A 13,941-nucleotide genomic window follows, 5' to 3' on the forward strand; every position below is an offset into this window, starting at 1 on the left:
TTAAACTCCATTATCGGTCAGTACTCACCAAAAACATACTTGAGCGGAACAATCAGCATTTCTGAAAGACTGGCTGAAAGTTATGCAGTCTGTTCATTTCGCCACTCTACATGTTCAGTATCTGTGTCTGGATTAAACCAGGAGAGAGCTGCATATCTGGACCACTGTTCTTTGACTCCCCCAAAAATAACATCTATCGAATTGCACTTGACATTCTGCCAGCCACCTAATGAGAAGAGTTAGGGAGAGATACTCTTCGAGACTGCTCACTGTTTTTAATATACCCAGGGGCAAGATTTCTCTTGAGTCTCAATTTTAAGACCATAAGGATCTCTTCTAAGCAACTGGTTGGTTTTAATCTTATGACCCTGTGGGTAGCATGAAGGCTTTTATTTCCTTCTTTGCATTTTCTGCTAGAATGCTTGAGCCCAGATTTGTGGCTCGTCTCTAGTGAATATATGTTATGTACCAACCTCAGTTCTGGATTAATCATTTTTTTTTCTATCTGCATTTTTCTTCTGATATAATTTCTTCACCCATTTATGTTATAAGAATTTTTGTAAGCCATAAATTAAAAATAAAATAATGTGAATTAAAATTATACTCATTAATGATAAACACTGGCATTTGTCTCTTCACCCCTTGAGGGTTACTCCTGTGTCTTGAATTATCTTTGAGTGAATGAGTCTTGTATCAGCAAAATAGGATTTGTGGACTATGTTCCTGTTTGAGGTTTCAGATCATGATATTATCAGTTTTCTGATTTAAAAAATTGTACTCACTGGGCCTTCAGCCATCTTGCTTTCCCTGAAACCAAAGAACCTCATCTTTTATCTATTTTGCATATTGAACTTAAGCCTAGATTTTGTTTGCAAAAGTGATTCTGCTAAAAAAAAAAAAAAGAAGAAGAAGAAAGGGAGTTTGAAAAGCTCAGCTTTTGAATAAAATAATGCCATCTGCAGCAACATGGATGGATCTAGAGATTATCATACTAAGTGAAGTAAATCGGACAGAGACAGACAAGTATTGCACATCACTTACATGTGGAATCTGAAATATGATACAAATGAATTTATTTACAAAACAGAAACAGACTCACAGACATAGAGGACAAGCTTATGGTTACCAAAGGGGAAAGGAGTTCAGGGAAGGATAAATTAGGAGCTTGGGATTAGTAGATGCACACTGCTGCTGCTGCTACTAAGTCGCTCCAGTCGTGTCCGACTCTGAGATGCACACTACTATATATAAAACAGATAAAGAACAAGGTCCTACTGTATAGTACAGGGAACTATATTCAATATCCTGTAGCAAATCATAATGGAAACAAATATATGTATGTATAACAGAGTCACTTTGCTGTATACCAGAAACTAACACAACATTGTAAATCAACCATACTTCATTAAAATACTTTTTTTAAAAAAAAAAAAAGAAAATCTCAGCTTTTGAATTTCTTGATTCTAAGAATTGTTTTGAACATTTACTAATTTTATACATACACACATACAGTCCTATGAAATGGGACATTGAATAAGTGTATTCAATGGGAAATGATCAGAAAACCATGTATACGGAGCTAATTAGCAATTTTTGTTTTCTCCCTCCCTGACAGAAAATTCTTAACCTTAAGTCAGATGAACACATATTTAAATTTCTCAAGGCAAAATTTGGATTTGGAGCAACAAGGTATGATTAAATTTAAAGTCTGTGTTTGTTTTTAATATAAAATCAGCAGAGTCTTTAAAATGTAAGTTATCAGTTATTTTAATTTCAGGCTTGTTTTGAGGAAAAACGTGAGGTTTACTTATCTTGTATTGAATTAAATACTTTGCTTTCTTTTTATTTCCTAGAGATTTTGATGCAAACCTATACCTGTGTGAAGAAGCATTTGGCCTTCTACCTTTTAATACATTTGAAAGACTTTCAGATACTCTGCTTTTTTATGCTTATATATTTGTTCTGTCCATCACAGTGATTGCAGCATTAGCTGTGGCCTTCCGTAATCTCAGGTATGGCATATTTCAGAAATCTAATTTTGTGCTTTAATGACCTTGTTCTGTGTTGCAGAAAAATTGCTAAATTGAAAATCGAAGCATTAGATACAGAGCAGAGTACAGTCATCTTAAAGGGAGAACATGCCCAGGTTAGCATGGACTCTACTCTCAGTTGTCATGGGTGGAACAGTGAAGAGACTGTAAATAGTCGTGGTTGCCATGCACCCAGGTCTGGGTTGAAGTCCTGGCCCGCACACTTGGGAATGAATGGGATCTTTGAGCCAGTTACATAACCTTTCCGTATTTCCATTCCCCTTTCTATAGAATGAGAGCACTAAGAGTATTTACCCATCGAAGCTTTGTGAGAAATAAGTTAAAATTACACAAAGTACTTTGTGCCTTGTGCATAGAGTATTTTGTTGGTTTTAGCTATCATTATCAGGTATTATTCGGAGAAGGCAATGGCACCCCACTCCAGTACTCTTGCCTGGAAAATCCCATGGACGGAGGAGCCTGGTAGGCTGCAGTCCAGGGGGTCGCGAAGAGGCAGACTCAACTGAGCGCCTTCACTTTCACTTTTCACTTTCATGCATTGGAGAAGGAAATGGCAACCCACTCCAGTGGTCCTGCCTGGAGAATCCCAGGGACGGGGAAGCCTAGTGGGCTGCCGTCTGTGGGGTTGCACAGAGTCGGACACAACTGAAGCGACTTAGCCACAGCAGCAGCAGCAGCAGCAGCAGGTATTATTATTGATTTACAAACCATTGTTTGTTTTGTTGCATCTTGTTTAAGGGCTTATGAAGTTGGAATGGACCATAATTATTAGCGTCTACTAAAAGTCTTAAGGTGTTAATTGACAGTTTTTTTTTTTTAATGTAGCAATCTGCTAACCTACTTAAAAGAAAAAGTCAGGGAGTATGAAGACTTTTTAAAACCTTATGGAATACCTACCTATCAAGTTGATGGAGGTTTTTGCATTTACTATCCATGTTAAATTGAAAGAAAATTAAGTGTAAGAAGTTGAAGCTACTGTCATTTGTGAAAATGTAATGAAGCCCAGAAGGAAGCCCTTTTTCTGTGTAGTTACCTTGCCAATTAAGGTGCTGGTGAGCTGATTCACAGCCACCAAGAGTTGGCTGGGAGAAAGTCATTACAGTGAGCCCAGCTCAGCTGAGGTGTTTTATGATTATTAAGAATGAAGCAACATTGAACCATGAAGATATTTCATTGACTATAAACTATTTTAGTATCTTTCAGAAGTGTTCTTTTTATACTGAGCCCAAGATAAAAATTTAGCCCTGTGAAAATAGATGGAAATTATTCTAGACAGTGTAATTTAATATTATTCCAGACACATCAAGTGTCGACAGGACTCTAGACTGCATGCAAAGCAGGAAGTTCAGTTGGCCTGCAGTGTTGTGTGAAAATGTCTGCCATGCTCAGTGTGAATCTATGAGCCGTCCCCTGGGAGCTGATTTGGTATATGATTATAGATAAAGATTTTAGAGCGTCTTCATCTACCAGGTAGGGATATTAGGACTTGATTAGAGGAAAGCACTACGTTAATTAAAGTCTCTAAAGAATTACAGTGTCTTAATGTGAATTAATGTCTAAGTAATTTGAAGGAAATACTATCAACGCCAAGTATTTAAAGTATTCCTGCCTTCTGGTGCTAGGAAGGATGGTACTATTATGTTTATACAGCACATCTACATTAGTGTGCAGTATATAACTGAAAAGGGCGCCCTGCTCTATATTCACAGAGTTAATTGAGCATTCTAGCTCAGTTGCAGGGCCTGGGAGAGGTGTTGCAGAATTCTCCCAAGTATTAAGGGAGGATGAAAGTGTATGTTCTTGTCTGGAGTAATCTTTTAGTGTCACTGGAAGCCAGAGTTTGGGTTGTGATACATAACGTTTAGGTAAAGAATATCACCAGTGGTGAAATTTATCATAGAGTATCATTTTCATTTTCCTAAGTATCTAGGGTTGTGAAAAGAGAATTCCAGGAAATAATAGGTCAGTAGTTATACAGAAGCATTGTACATATCCAAGCCTACTGGATTTGTATGAAGGATAAGTGGAGCCTTTATGGAAGTATTATTTTTAATCCTAAGTTGGCAGCCATTACTTGTTTCCTTTTCCCGTTGACAACAAATTGTGCAAATCTGAACGCACTCATCCATCTCAGTATCACTCAAGTAGGAATAACCAGAGAGTACATACTTTCCTACTTGATGCAGTATGGAATACGTTGTACCCTCATGAAGTGTACTTGCCAAAATAAATGAACTTGACTCTGATAATTAACCTCTAGATCTAGTTAAAAGTTTATCAAAAATATGAGAATAGAGAATTATGTTAAATGGCACCACAAGGAGACAATCAACCAAATCCAGAAGATGGGAATAGTTATAGGACAAATGATACATTTTCTTCAACAAGTAAATGCCCTTAAAAAGTCGGGAGTGGGAAGTAATTCTGTTGATTGAAAGATAATTTAAAACAGACATTACTGAAATGCAGTATGAAAGCTTTGGATCCTGATTCAAAGAAACTACCTGAAAAAAGCTATTGTAACAAATATAGACACTAGAATATGAACTGGGTGTTAGGTGATGTTAAAGGATTATTGTTAATTTTATGGGTACAATCATTTTAATGTAGCCATATTTGATTTTAAAAATCATGTTAGATATATGTAATGAGATATGGTGATAGGTTAAGAATGTGATCATTGGTTCATAAAACTACTGAGTTCCAAGTTTATGGATATACTTTTATTTCTTATTTGTAAAAACTAGAAAAATATGAGTACTACAACACCTCTGAAGATCTCTTATAGTTTTAGTGATTGCAGAATTTTTTGCTGTCTCTTATAATTGAAGAGATTGAAGGACTTTAAGGTTTTGTTTTAATTAAAATGAAATTTATGCAATTTTAGGTACTCTAATAATATATTTATGACAGTTTTGGCCTCATAAATTCAAAATTGATCAGAGCTGTTCACTTTATTTTAGGGAAATAAAATATTTCTAAATATATGAAGGCATAGCTTTCTTGTATCTTCTTCTTTAACAAAGATTTAGCTGAATTAAAATTAAGAACTAATTTTGTATATGTGCTGTTTTATCCAGTGATTCTACCAATCAACAGTCCATGTGTAAAATGGGAAAGTACACAATTGGCCTGAAACCAGAAACTGCCTACAATTTAATACATACGATTCTGTTTGGATTCTTGGCATTGAGTACAATGAGGTATTTTTGTCTTATCTATTAATTTTTTTTATGACCACTCTTTACCTGACATAGTTTAGCAATGTAATTTGGAAACTGACAATCATCTTCTTAAATGATTATGGTTACCATAAAAATATCCTTATTTACTGTCTTCTCCCAGTACAAAATACCACTTATAAACGAGTTCTAATTACCAAATGTTCCTCTATTTTTACTTATATGATCGTTCTCAAAAAGCAATGGAATTAATAACTAACACCTTGGCAGTTGGTTTTAGTAAGTTCTATGATCACAAATAATATAGCTGCCTTTACAGCTGTCTCGGGCTTCTATACAGTTAGCACTGTTGACCTTTGCCTGCCTGTGTCCTTATAGAATGAAGTACCTCTGGACATCCCATATGTGTGTATTTGCATCATTTGGCTTATGCAGCCCTGAAATATGGGAGTTACTTCTGAAGTTGATCCATCTTTATAACCCAAAGAGGGTCAGTGCTATCTCTTTTTCCATTTCATTTTTATGACTTTCAGTATTTCTTTCATTATCAATTTGTTTTCCCAAGAGTTATCTAAGTATCAGTTTGATAAAATGGATACTAAACTTTAAAACTAAATTAATTGATATATTATGATTTTTTTAATTTATTTATTTTAATTGGAGGATAATCACTTTACAATATTGTGATGGCCACTGCTATACATCAACATGATTTGGACACAGGTATACATGTGTCCCCTCCTTCCTGAATTCTCCCTCCCACCTCCCCCCTCCATCCCATCCCTCCAGGCTGTCACAGAGGACCAGCTTTGGGTTCCCTGCATTATAAGGAATTATTTTAAAATAATTTTGTGCTTAATTTTAGTTTTATTTTCTAATTTTTTTTCATAGTTAGATATGTTCATAATACAGAATTTGGAAATACTGAAAAGCACAAAAAGGAATATTAAAAATTACCAGTAATCCCATTATCTAGAGTTATCACTATTATTATTGTTAATTACTATAATATATAATATGTACATAATTACTAATAAGAATATGGTAATGATTAATAGCCCATAAGTGCAGTTCTGGGTTGTTCTGCCCTGTAAATTCACTAGGTGGCAATATGGTGGAAGCTACAAATACTTTACAAATGATTGACTCAGTTTTTTTCGCCTATTGGAGATTCATGCCCTGTTAGATTATATATATATTTTTTAAAATAACATATTTACAAAGCAAAAATATAAAGTAAAACTATTCCAAATACTTGTAATCTAAATAATGTCTTTCTTATATAGATATGTATAATGCGATATTCAATACCGATATTAATACTGCTGTATCTGTGCTATAAGGTAAGACTGATTGTCCTCATTCTTGTCTTTATTTAGCAGAATAATTGCTTTGACTCAGTGTACTTCAGTGTCATTGGCAAGGAGAGTGGTTTGCAGAGCTTACACATATCTGCTTAGTTTTTATGGCAATTGACATTGGTAGGAAAAGTAATCTACTTCCCGAAAAGGGGTTTAACAGATAAAAACATTATAGCAAAAAAATACTACAGTTTAATTATTCTAATTAATTTTGGTTCTGACTTACTATTCAGCTGATACAAGCTCTGAAAATAAAGATGTTTTCAGACCCATTTTGAGAAAAATTATTTTCCCCATTACCTGCTTTTGATAGAGTAAGATCTTAAAATGCATCTTACTTTAGCCTACACATTTTATTAGATGCTTAAAATCATCTGTGTAAGAACACTGAGCACATATAAATACAGTCTAAGATTAGCTTTGTGATCTGTCCTTCAGTTTCAGCAGGAAGTAAAGAAATTCTTCATATTCTCAGTTGACTGATTTCTGAAACAGCATTAACTGTGTTTCAGTTCTGAGATTCCTCCATAAAAGACCATGAGTCTGTGTTTTCACATCTTTGAAATTCAGACGCTTGAACTGTTACCTCAGTAAGGGAACTTGGATGGTTTTATCCAGTTGAGCTCTTACCCTCTCTTAAAGGAAAAAAAAAAAAACATATATATTTTAACTTTAGGGTTTTTTTTTTTTTCAGACTTTAGAACAGTAGATTTCAAACTCTCCTGTGTATAGCTTCTGATTTAGGAGGGTAGCTAAAGAAGGTGGCAAGAGGTGGGGAGACTCTCCCACAGAAAAGATCAGCTTTGGCAGCTCAGCTTCTGGGTTTATTTGCTTGTATTTTCATTTTAGATTTTTTTGAAGCAAAGCTTTTAGGCTAAGAAAAGTGTCTGATAATCACTGTATTGGACAGTTCTGTTGTAACTATTTCAAAAAATTATGTTCTATCATATTCCTGTCTACCAAAACATTTGCTATTATAGGCAGACCACTGTGCCAATTCCCAGATAGTGGCAAACATAGAACTAATCATTTCTGCCACCACGCCTCTGGGAATTTTATTGCTCTACTGTAAGTAAATGAAACTTCTTAAAAACATCTGGAAAGCAACAACTAAGGATTAAGCAGAGTATAAGTGTGATGGTGAAGGAGGTAACTTTATCTTTACACATTCATTCTCAGGCATAGAGCACAGGAAAGATTCAGCTCACCTTCATTCTTGACTCGCCACTAAAGACACACACCCCAACAGTCTTTTCTCCCACTGTTCTGTGTGGGGCTGAGTTCCTTGATGTCTCAGATATTTATTTGAAAATTTGTTGATTTTCTTAAAAAGCTACTTGAGGGCTAAAGTCTCTTGTTCTGGACAAAACTGAGGAAGGACATAATAGAAGAAATAAACAGGCAGCATCAGCATCACGTGGGAACCTGTTAGAATTGCGGAAATTTGGGTCCTACTCTAGACCTACCGCAGCAGGAGCCCTGGGAGTGGGGTCCAGGGGTCCAGGTTTAACCAGCCCTCCAGGTGGCACGCTTGAGAAACCCCTACGTAGGACGGCTTCTCAGCGGCAGCACTGTGGGCACTTTGTCCGGATAATTCTTTGACTTAAGGGCTGTCCTGAGCATTCTAGGACACTTGGCAGCATCCCTTCCTTCTACCCACTACATGCTAATAGCACCAACCTCCAGGTGTGACTGTCAAAAATAAAAACATTTGTAGACACTGCAAAACGTGCCCTTAGCGGTGTGGCAGAATCCCCTGTCACCACCCCTCTTGAGAACCATTGCCGGAAAAGAACCAATGATAGCACTGAAAAGGCCATCATTTCCTTAGGAAATCTTTGTAGATATATCCTGAGTAAGACAGTTAGTGGGCTTCCCAGGTGGCGCAGTGGTAAAGACTCTGGCTGCTAATTCAGGAGACGCAAGAGGCATGGGTACAATCCCTGGGTCAGGAAGATCCCCTGGAGAAGGAAATGGCAACCCACTCCAGTATTCTTGCCCAGAAAATCCCATGGACAGAGGAGTCTGGTGGGCTGCAGTCCGGGGGGTTGCAAAGAGTCGGACAAGACTGAATGTGTTTGTGTGTGTGTGTGTATGTGTGAGCGCGCGCACGCACACAGACACACACACACACACACACACACACGACAGATAGTAGTAATTCTGAAGAATCCTTTCAAAGACAGGTGCCCAGGCCTCTCTCAGTATTGGACTTCAGGAGAAATCCTGATGCATCCAGCTTTCACTGTATAAAATAGTTTAATTTACATAGTTCAGCTTCTCAGAACTTGTAAAATACAAAATCACAAAGACAATAAAGATTTTATGTATATTAGCAGTTACCCTGAAACTGAATGTTTTCCAACTATTGAACAGATTTATCTGTAAGAAATAGGAACTAATATTTCAAAGTCTGATTTAAGTTTATTTACATAGCACTTTTAATGAGGATTTCAAATTTTCTTATTAATAATACCTATTTTGCTCTACGTCTGCTTAGGATAATACTCTTTTAAAGGGAAAAATATGTGCTAGTCTCCACTCAAAAATCGAGTTTAATAAAATCATCGCCCTCATGTTAATTCACTTATTTGGATATCTAAAGTCTCATATAAACTACTGCTGATCATTTACCCAACAGCATTTAGTTAATTAGGCATTTTTTCACACAGCATTTAAGACATTTACCGTAAGACTGTGTTATTACATTATAACATTTTCAGAATTAACAACAGCAACTTTCAAACTAGAAAAATATCTGATAATCATTGAATTCACAGGTTTCAAAATGTTTTATACCAAAATAATTAAAATATCATTTAAAAGTTAGTATTCTATTATTATCAAAATTAATAGGGACAATGGGTAATTGAAATTTTACAAGCATTATCATTTAATCAGTAATTTTTATTACATTTCTTCTGAAACCTAGGATTAGTAGTGCAGACACCTGATTTTCCATCACCAACAATTTTCCTGATTTACCCACCCTAGAGACCAGATATGAATGAGCAGTGAAAATGGCCAAAGATGAGATGATAAGAAGATAAGAAAGTGATGGGGATTAAAAAAACAGCCACAGACCAGTCAGGTGCCACTTTGTTTCTAGTTAATGGTTCTTAAATAGAAAATTTCTATTTACAACATTAATGAAGGATAAATACATTAATATTGGGCTTCTGTTTCAATATAGGTCATGAGTTCTGTGGTTCACCCTAACATGTATTTAGATGATCAGTTCTTTTTAGGCAACTGCCATTTGATAAAACAACATTTAATTAATTGTTGAATTAAACAGACAAGTTATAATATAAAAGCAGTGGATTCAGCATGTGTTTTTGCATTATATTTTCATAGCTTAAGTAACTCAAGTTGAGTAGGAGGACCAGTGGCATAAAGATAATACTCAGATGTACTAGGTTTTCCTGGACCACCCTTCTTTCAAATATTCTTCCCTCCCTTTGTACCTGTAATAATATTAATGTTCATCAAACCATTTGTCCAGATTTCTAGTACAAACAATATACTCACCATAGCACAGAATGAAAAGTTTCCAGTTATGACTCTGCCAGTCTGATCTGAGCAAGTCAGGTTATCTATCTCTCTCAGCCAAGGTCTCTAAACTAGAAAAATAAAGAACAGATATTCATGGTAATGATGCCTTCTGCGTCATCTTTCTCCCTGAGGAGTTGTGAGGATACAATGAGATTCTGTATTCCAAAGGGTACATTCTGCATTTAAAGATAAATACAGGAAGTTAGTCAGTCACATTTTTCTCATATCCTGTGAACTTTTTCATGGTTACCACTCCTATCATATCCAAATTAATGTTTTACTAGATATTCACACACATACAACAGCATTTTTGTTAGTGTAAAATAAAAGTTCAGTTTCTAAAGTTGGCAACACCAGTACTTCTAATTAGCTGCAGCTCAAAATGATTTGGGGAACTTTTCTCAGACTTTATCTCACTTTACACTTAGAAGGTTGACCTCAGAGGTGAAGGAGTTCTACTCTTCCAGTTACTGGGTTTACTTAGTTTACAAGTTATATGCAGTTTCTCCTTTTTAACACTTTAATTTTAGTGATAGCTGTGGGCCTGGGGGTGGATTTTGTTTTTGTTTAGTTTTGTTTTTAATTTCAGTTCTGGCCAGGAATGATGGATGAACTCTCCGAGTTGAGAGAATTCTATGATCCAGATACAGTGGAGCTGATGAACTGGATTAAGTAAGAGGATTTTTTTTTTTAACCTTTGAAAATTAAAGTGCTTTTTTAAGAGTCACTGTAGGCCTCATTTGGTTTTTGGTCTTTTGGGGTTTTTTTTTTTTTTTTTCTTCTGAATCTAATTATGAAGATACATTCATTCTCAAGTTTTTTCTTTAAAACTCTATACTTGAAAATAATTTCTTTCCATTCAAGAAATGTTCTCTCTAACCACAGTCCCGTGAAGAAGGGAAAGTAGCGATATGGAGAGGGAAACAGAATCGGAGGATGTATCAGATCAGTGACAGCAGTGGAAATCAAGTTTTATGTTCTCTGCCAGTTTTATCTTTAGCATTTCTTCCACTTTAATAGCATTCAAATGTTCTATTAATACTGACATATAAAGTATTCTTTCCTTGTTAATCATTTAAAAATTATACGGTAAAAAAAAATACAGTTAATTACTAGCTCAGTGCAGACTTTCTTTGAACTGATCGTATAGACCAAGATTAGGCCTAGAGAAAATTTAAAATACCAAAGCTAGAGCTTTTCCTTCCTCGAACATCATAATGCTTTCATGTTATATTGGTTTTTCTTTTTGCCTGCACGGTTACTTCACCTCAGCATTCAGCAGCAGAATGAGATTCATGTTTTTCAAAGTTTTGTTAATGAAACCCACCTCCCACCAGCAAAAATTAACTCTTTTACTCCAAGCAGCATTCCTGTGCCCTGTAATGTTGTATTTCCCTATTTTATAACCAAACAGCAGCAGTGTAATTATTTACACATAAATAGATGCTGCAAATCTTATGTGACATATTCTGAACGCATCGGCTGTGTTGTCTCCATCACTTAAGAGTTTTAGTAGCCATATTGGCACTTGCTCGTGACTGATGTTTACTAACCAGTATAGTTTAGCATGGCTTGTGTATTAAGCAATGGTAAATGTTTGATAGCTTGGGCCTCTTGAGTACAATACTTGGATTTGATAGAGATTTGTATCTAAAATATATATGTGGCTTTGGTCCCAGTGTTGGACTGGATTTGACTAGATGCAATGAGTATAATTTTTCATATATTTCCAGTGCTGAGAGTGTGAATCAGTGCTTTATCTTTATTTATTTATTTAACTTTAAATCATGGCAGACAGTTGTAGAGGAAATAATTCCCTCCGTATGTATTGTGTAAGAGGAAAAAGGCTTATTCATATAAAGAAAAGCTAATTACTTTGGCATTAGCTATAGTCAACTGGAAATTAATGGCATGCGTGTCTGAAGGTGAGGCTGCTGTTTTCTGTTTTTCAAATTGCACCGTTGGTAGGAGTGGTGTAGGCACCCACTCTGGCACAGTCCCGGAGGTGGCACACCTTCTGGATCTACTTGGATTGGCATTATAAACATCCCACCGCCACTTCCCAGTCTTTTAGGAATTAATTGTAGTGTCATTAAGATTGTATTCTAGTGGAGTTATCTTTGGCTGTGTCAGACTGGATATACTTATTGCAATGCCTTTATTTTCATGCTCTTGCTCACAGAGGTTATTTAAAATAACATTTCTGGTTCTGAAAAATTATGGATGAGAGTCTGTTCCATGTGTAAAGAAGATAATCTTTTAGTCTGCATTTGGGAAAGTGGGCTTTGTTCTTACATTCTCCTTCTACTAACAGTTCTTCTCCCTGTATGTAGACTTATTCTTTTCACTGTTTACAAATCTCAGCAACTGAAGGATTTGTATTGTTCCCCTAAAAATGGTTCCATTGTGATCTAATCTTGCCTGTTTTCCCTTCAAAGTCTTCAAATCTAAATTATTGTTTTTGCAAAAATAGCTGCTAGGCATGTTTGTGAAATAAGCTTAAGTGATGATGAATGTATGTCAAAATAGGGTCTGTTTAGACACAAAATGCATTTGTTTAAATCAACATGTAAATCAGCTCTGGTCTAGGCTTCATTTCCAAACAGAAGCAAATGTACTTTACTATTCATTTAACCTGTCCTGATTTCTTCTGCCTTTAAGTATAAAATATGACCTTCTACTTTGACTCTACTACCTTGACTAATCACACAGTGTTCGTGACATGAGTAGGTCTGAGCTGTGCTGGAGGAAAGGCTGTGGGTTAAGGATTCGTGGAGTGTATCTGAAAGCCTGTTTGGAATTGTCTGAAGGCAGCAGCTGGGCCTCTGGTCCCACCCAGCACTGTTACTGAGAGATGCCTCCTCTCCGTCCTGTCTGCTTCTCTTCTCAGGTAGCCAGAGTGATATGCTCACATCTGTCCTTTGTCAGGGTGGACATGACCTCATCTTTTGGGGTCAGCACAGGATGGCTGCCCGGCCTCTAAAATGAGTCAAACAAGAAACGGTGACCTGAAGAAACTCGGGAAGACAAATGACTCTCTATTTCAGCAGGGGCAACCCTTGTGCTTAGTGTTCAGAAGGAGCTACCACCATCTCCTAGTCCGCCTCATGTACTTGATGCTAGGGCTCGATGCTTGAAGATTAAATTCTTCTTTAACCAGTGAGGACCTTTTGTTGCAGTCTGGCCCCCAGCGTCTTCCCGGTGAGAACTAGGACGTCATCTCTCCACGCCTTCCGCAGCCCCATCTGTGTGTTCACGGGGCTGGTTGCCTACCTTGCATGTTATACGGAGCTGCCAGCATGCCCTATTTTCCAGTAGATTTAAGTGTGTGTGTTCACTTTAACCCCTTTTTGCTAATGATGTTTTTCCTGAATACGAAAACTAAAAACCTGCCTTTTCTGTTTTACTTTCTGGTACCTCTTTCAGCAGAACCCAGGTGGAGCTTTTATAGGTTTTATGTGTGGCTAGAAAGCACATTCACTTCAAGGCCAAATCTCACAGCAATTGGTAATTCATACCTTGTTCGTTTGCAACCTTAGAATGTTTCATTTTTGGCTCCTGAAACATTTCTCGGACATTATGCAATTCAGATAGACTGACTGTTTTGAGGTGTGGCATTTTACCTACTACAGGAGATTTTCACTAGAAATAGTTTCTTGCCAGTGATGAAGCCTGCATGTGCAGTGTTTTCTCAATGGGCCTGAAAAAATGGACCAGACTTCCTTCACATTTAATCAAAGCAAGAAAGAATTACAGTATATTTTAAATATGATGTAGGTTAAGTTCAGACCT

The 13,941-nt window shown here is 36.4% G+C and overlaps 1 protein-coding gene across 1 annotated transcript in view; it reads left to right on the top strand.

Moving 5' to 3' along the window:
* Nucleotides 1-13,941, top strand: part of DPY19L3 (dpy-19 like C-mannosyltransferase 3) — a 73,268-nt gene that overhangs the window by 50,068 nt on the left and 9,259 nt on the right. The window contains exons 10-15 of the mRNA XM_068993214.1: nucleotides 1,616-1,689; nucleotides 1,854-2,012; nucleotides 5,132-5,254; nucleotides 5,612-5,723; nucleotides 6,520-6,576; nucleotides 10,739-10,821. Of these exons, the coding sequence (XP_068849315.1) occupies nucleotides 1,616-1,689; nucleotides 1,854-2,012; nucleotides 5,132-5,254; nucleotides 5,612-5,723; nucleotides 6,520-6,576; nucleotides 10,739-10,821 (608 nt within the window). The remainder of the gene's footprint in view (nucleotides 1-1,615; nucleotides 1,690-1,853; nucleotides 2,013-5,131; nucleotides 5,255-5,611; nucleotides 5,724-6,519; nucleotides 6,577-10,738; nucleotides 10,822-13,941) is intronic.

This window comes from Capricornis sumatraensis, chromosome 20, assembly GCF_032405125.1.
Source record: "Capricornis sumatraensis isolate serow.1 chromosome 20, serow.2, whole genome shotgun sequence".
In the NCBI taxonomy this organism is placed as follows: Eukaryota; Metazoa; Chordata; class Mammalia; order Artiodactyla; family Bovidae; genus Capricornis; species Capricornis sumatraensis.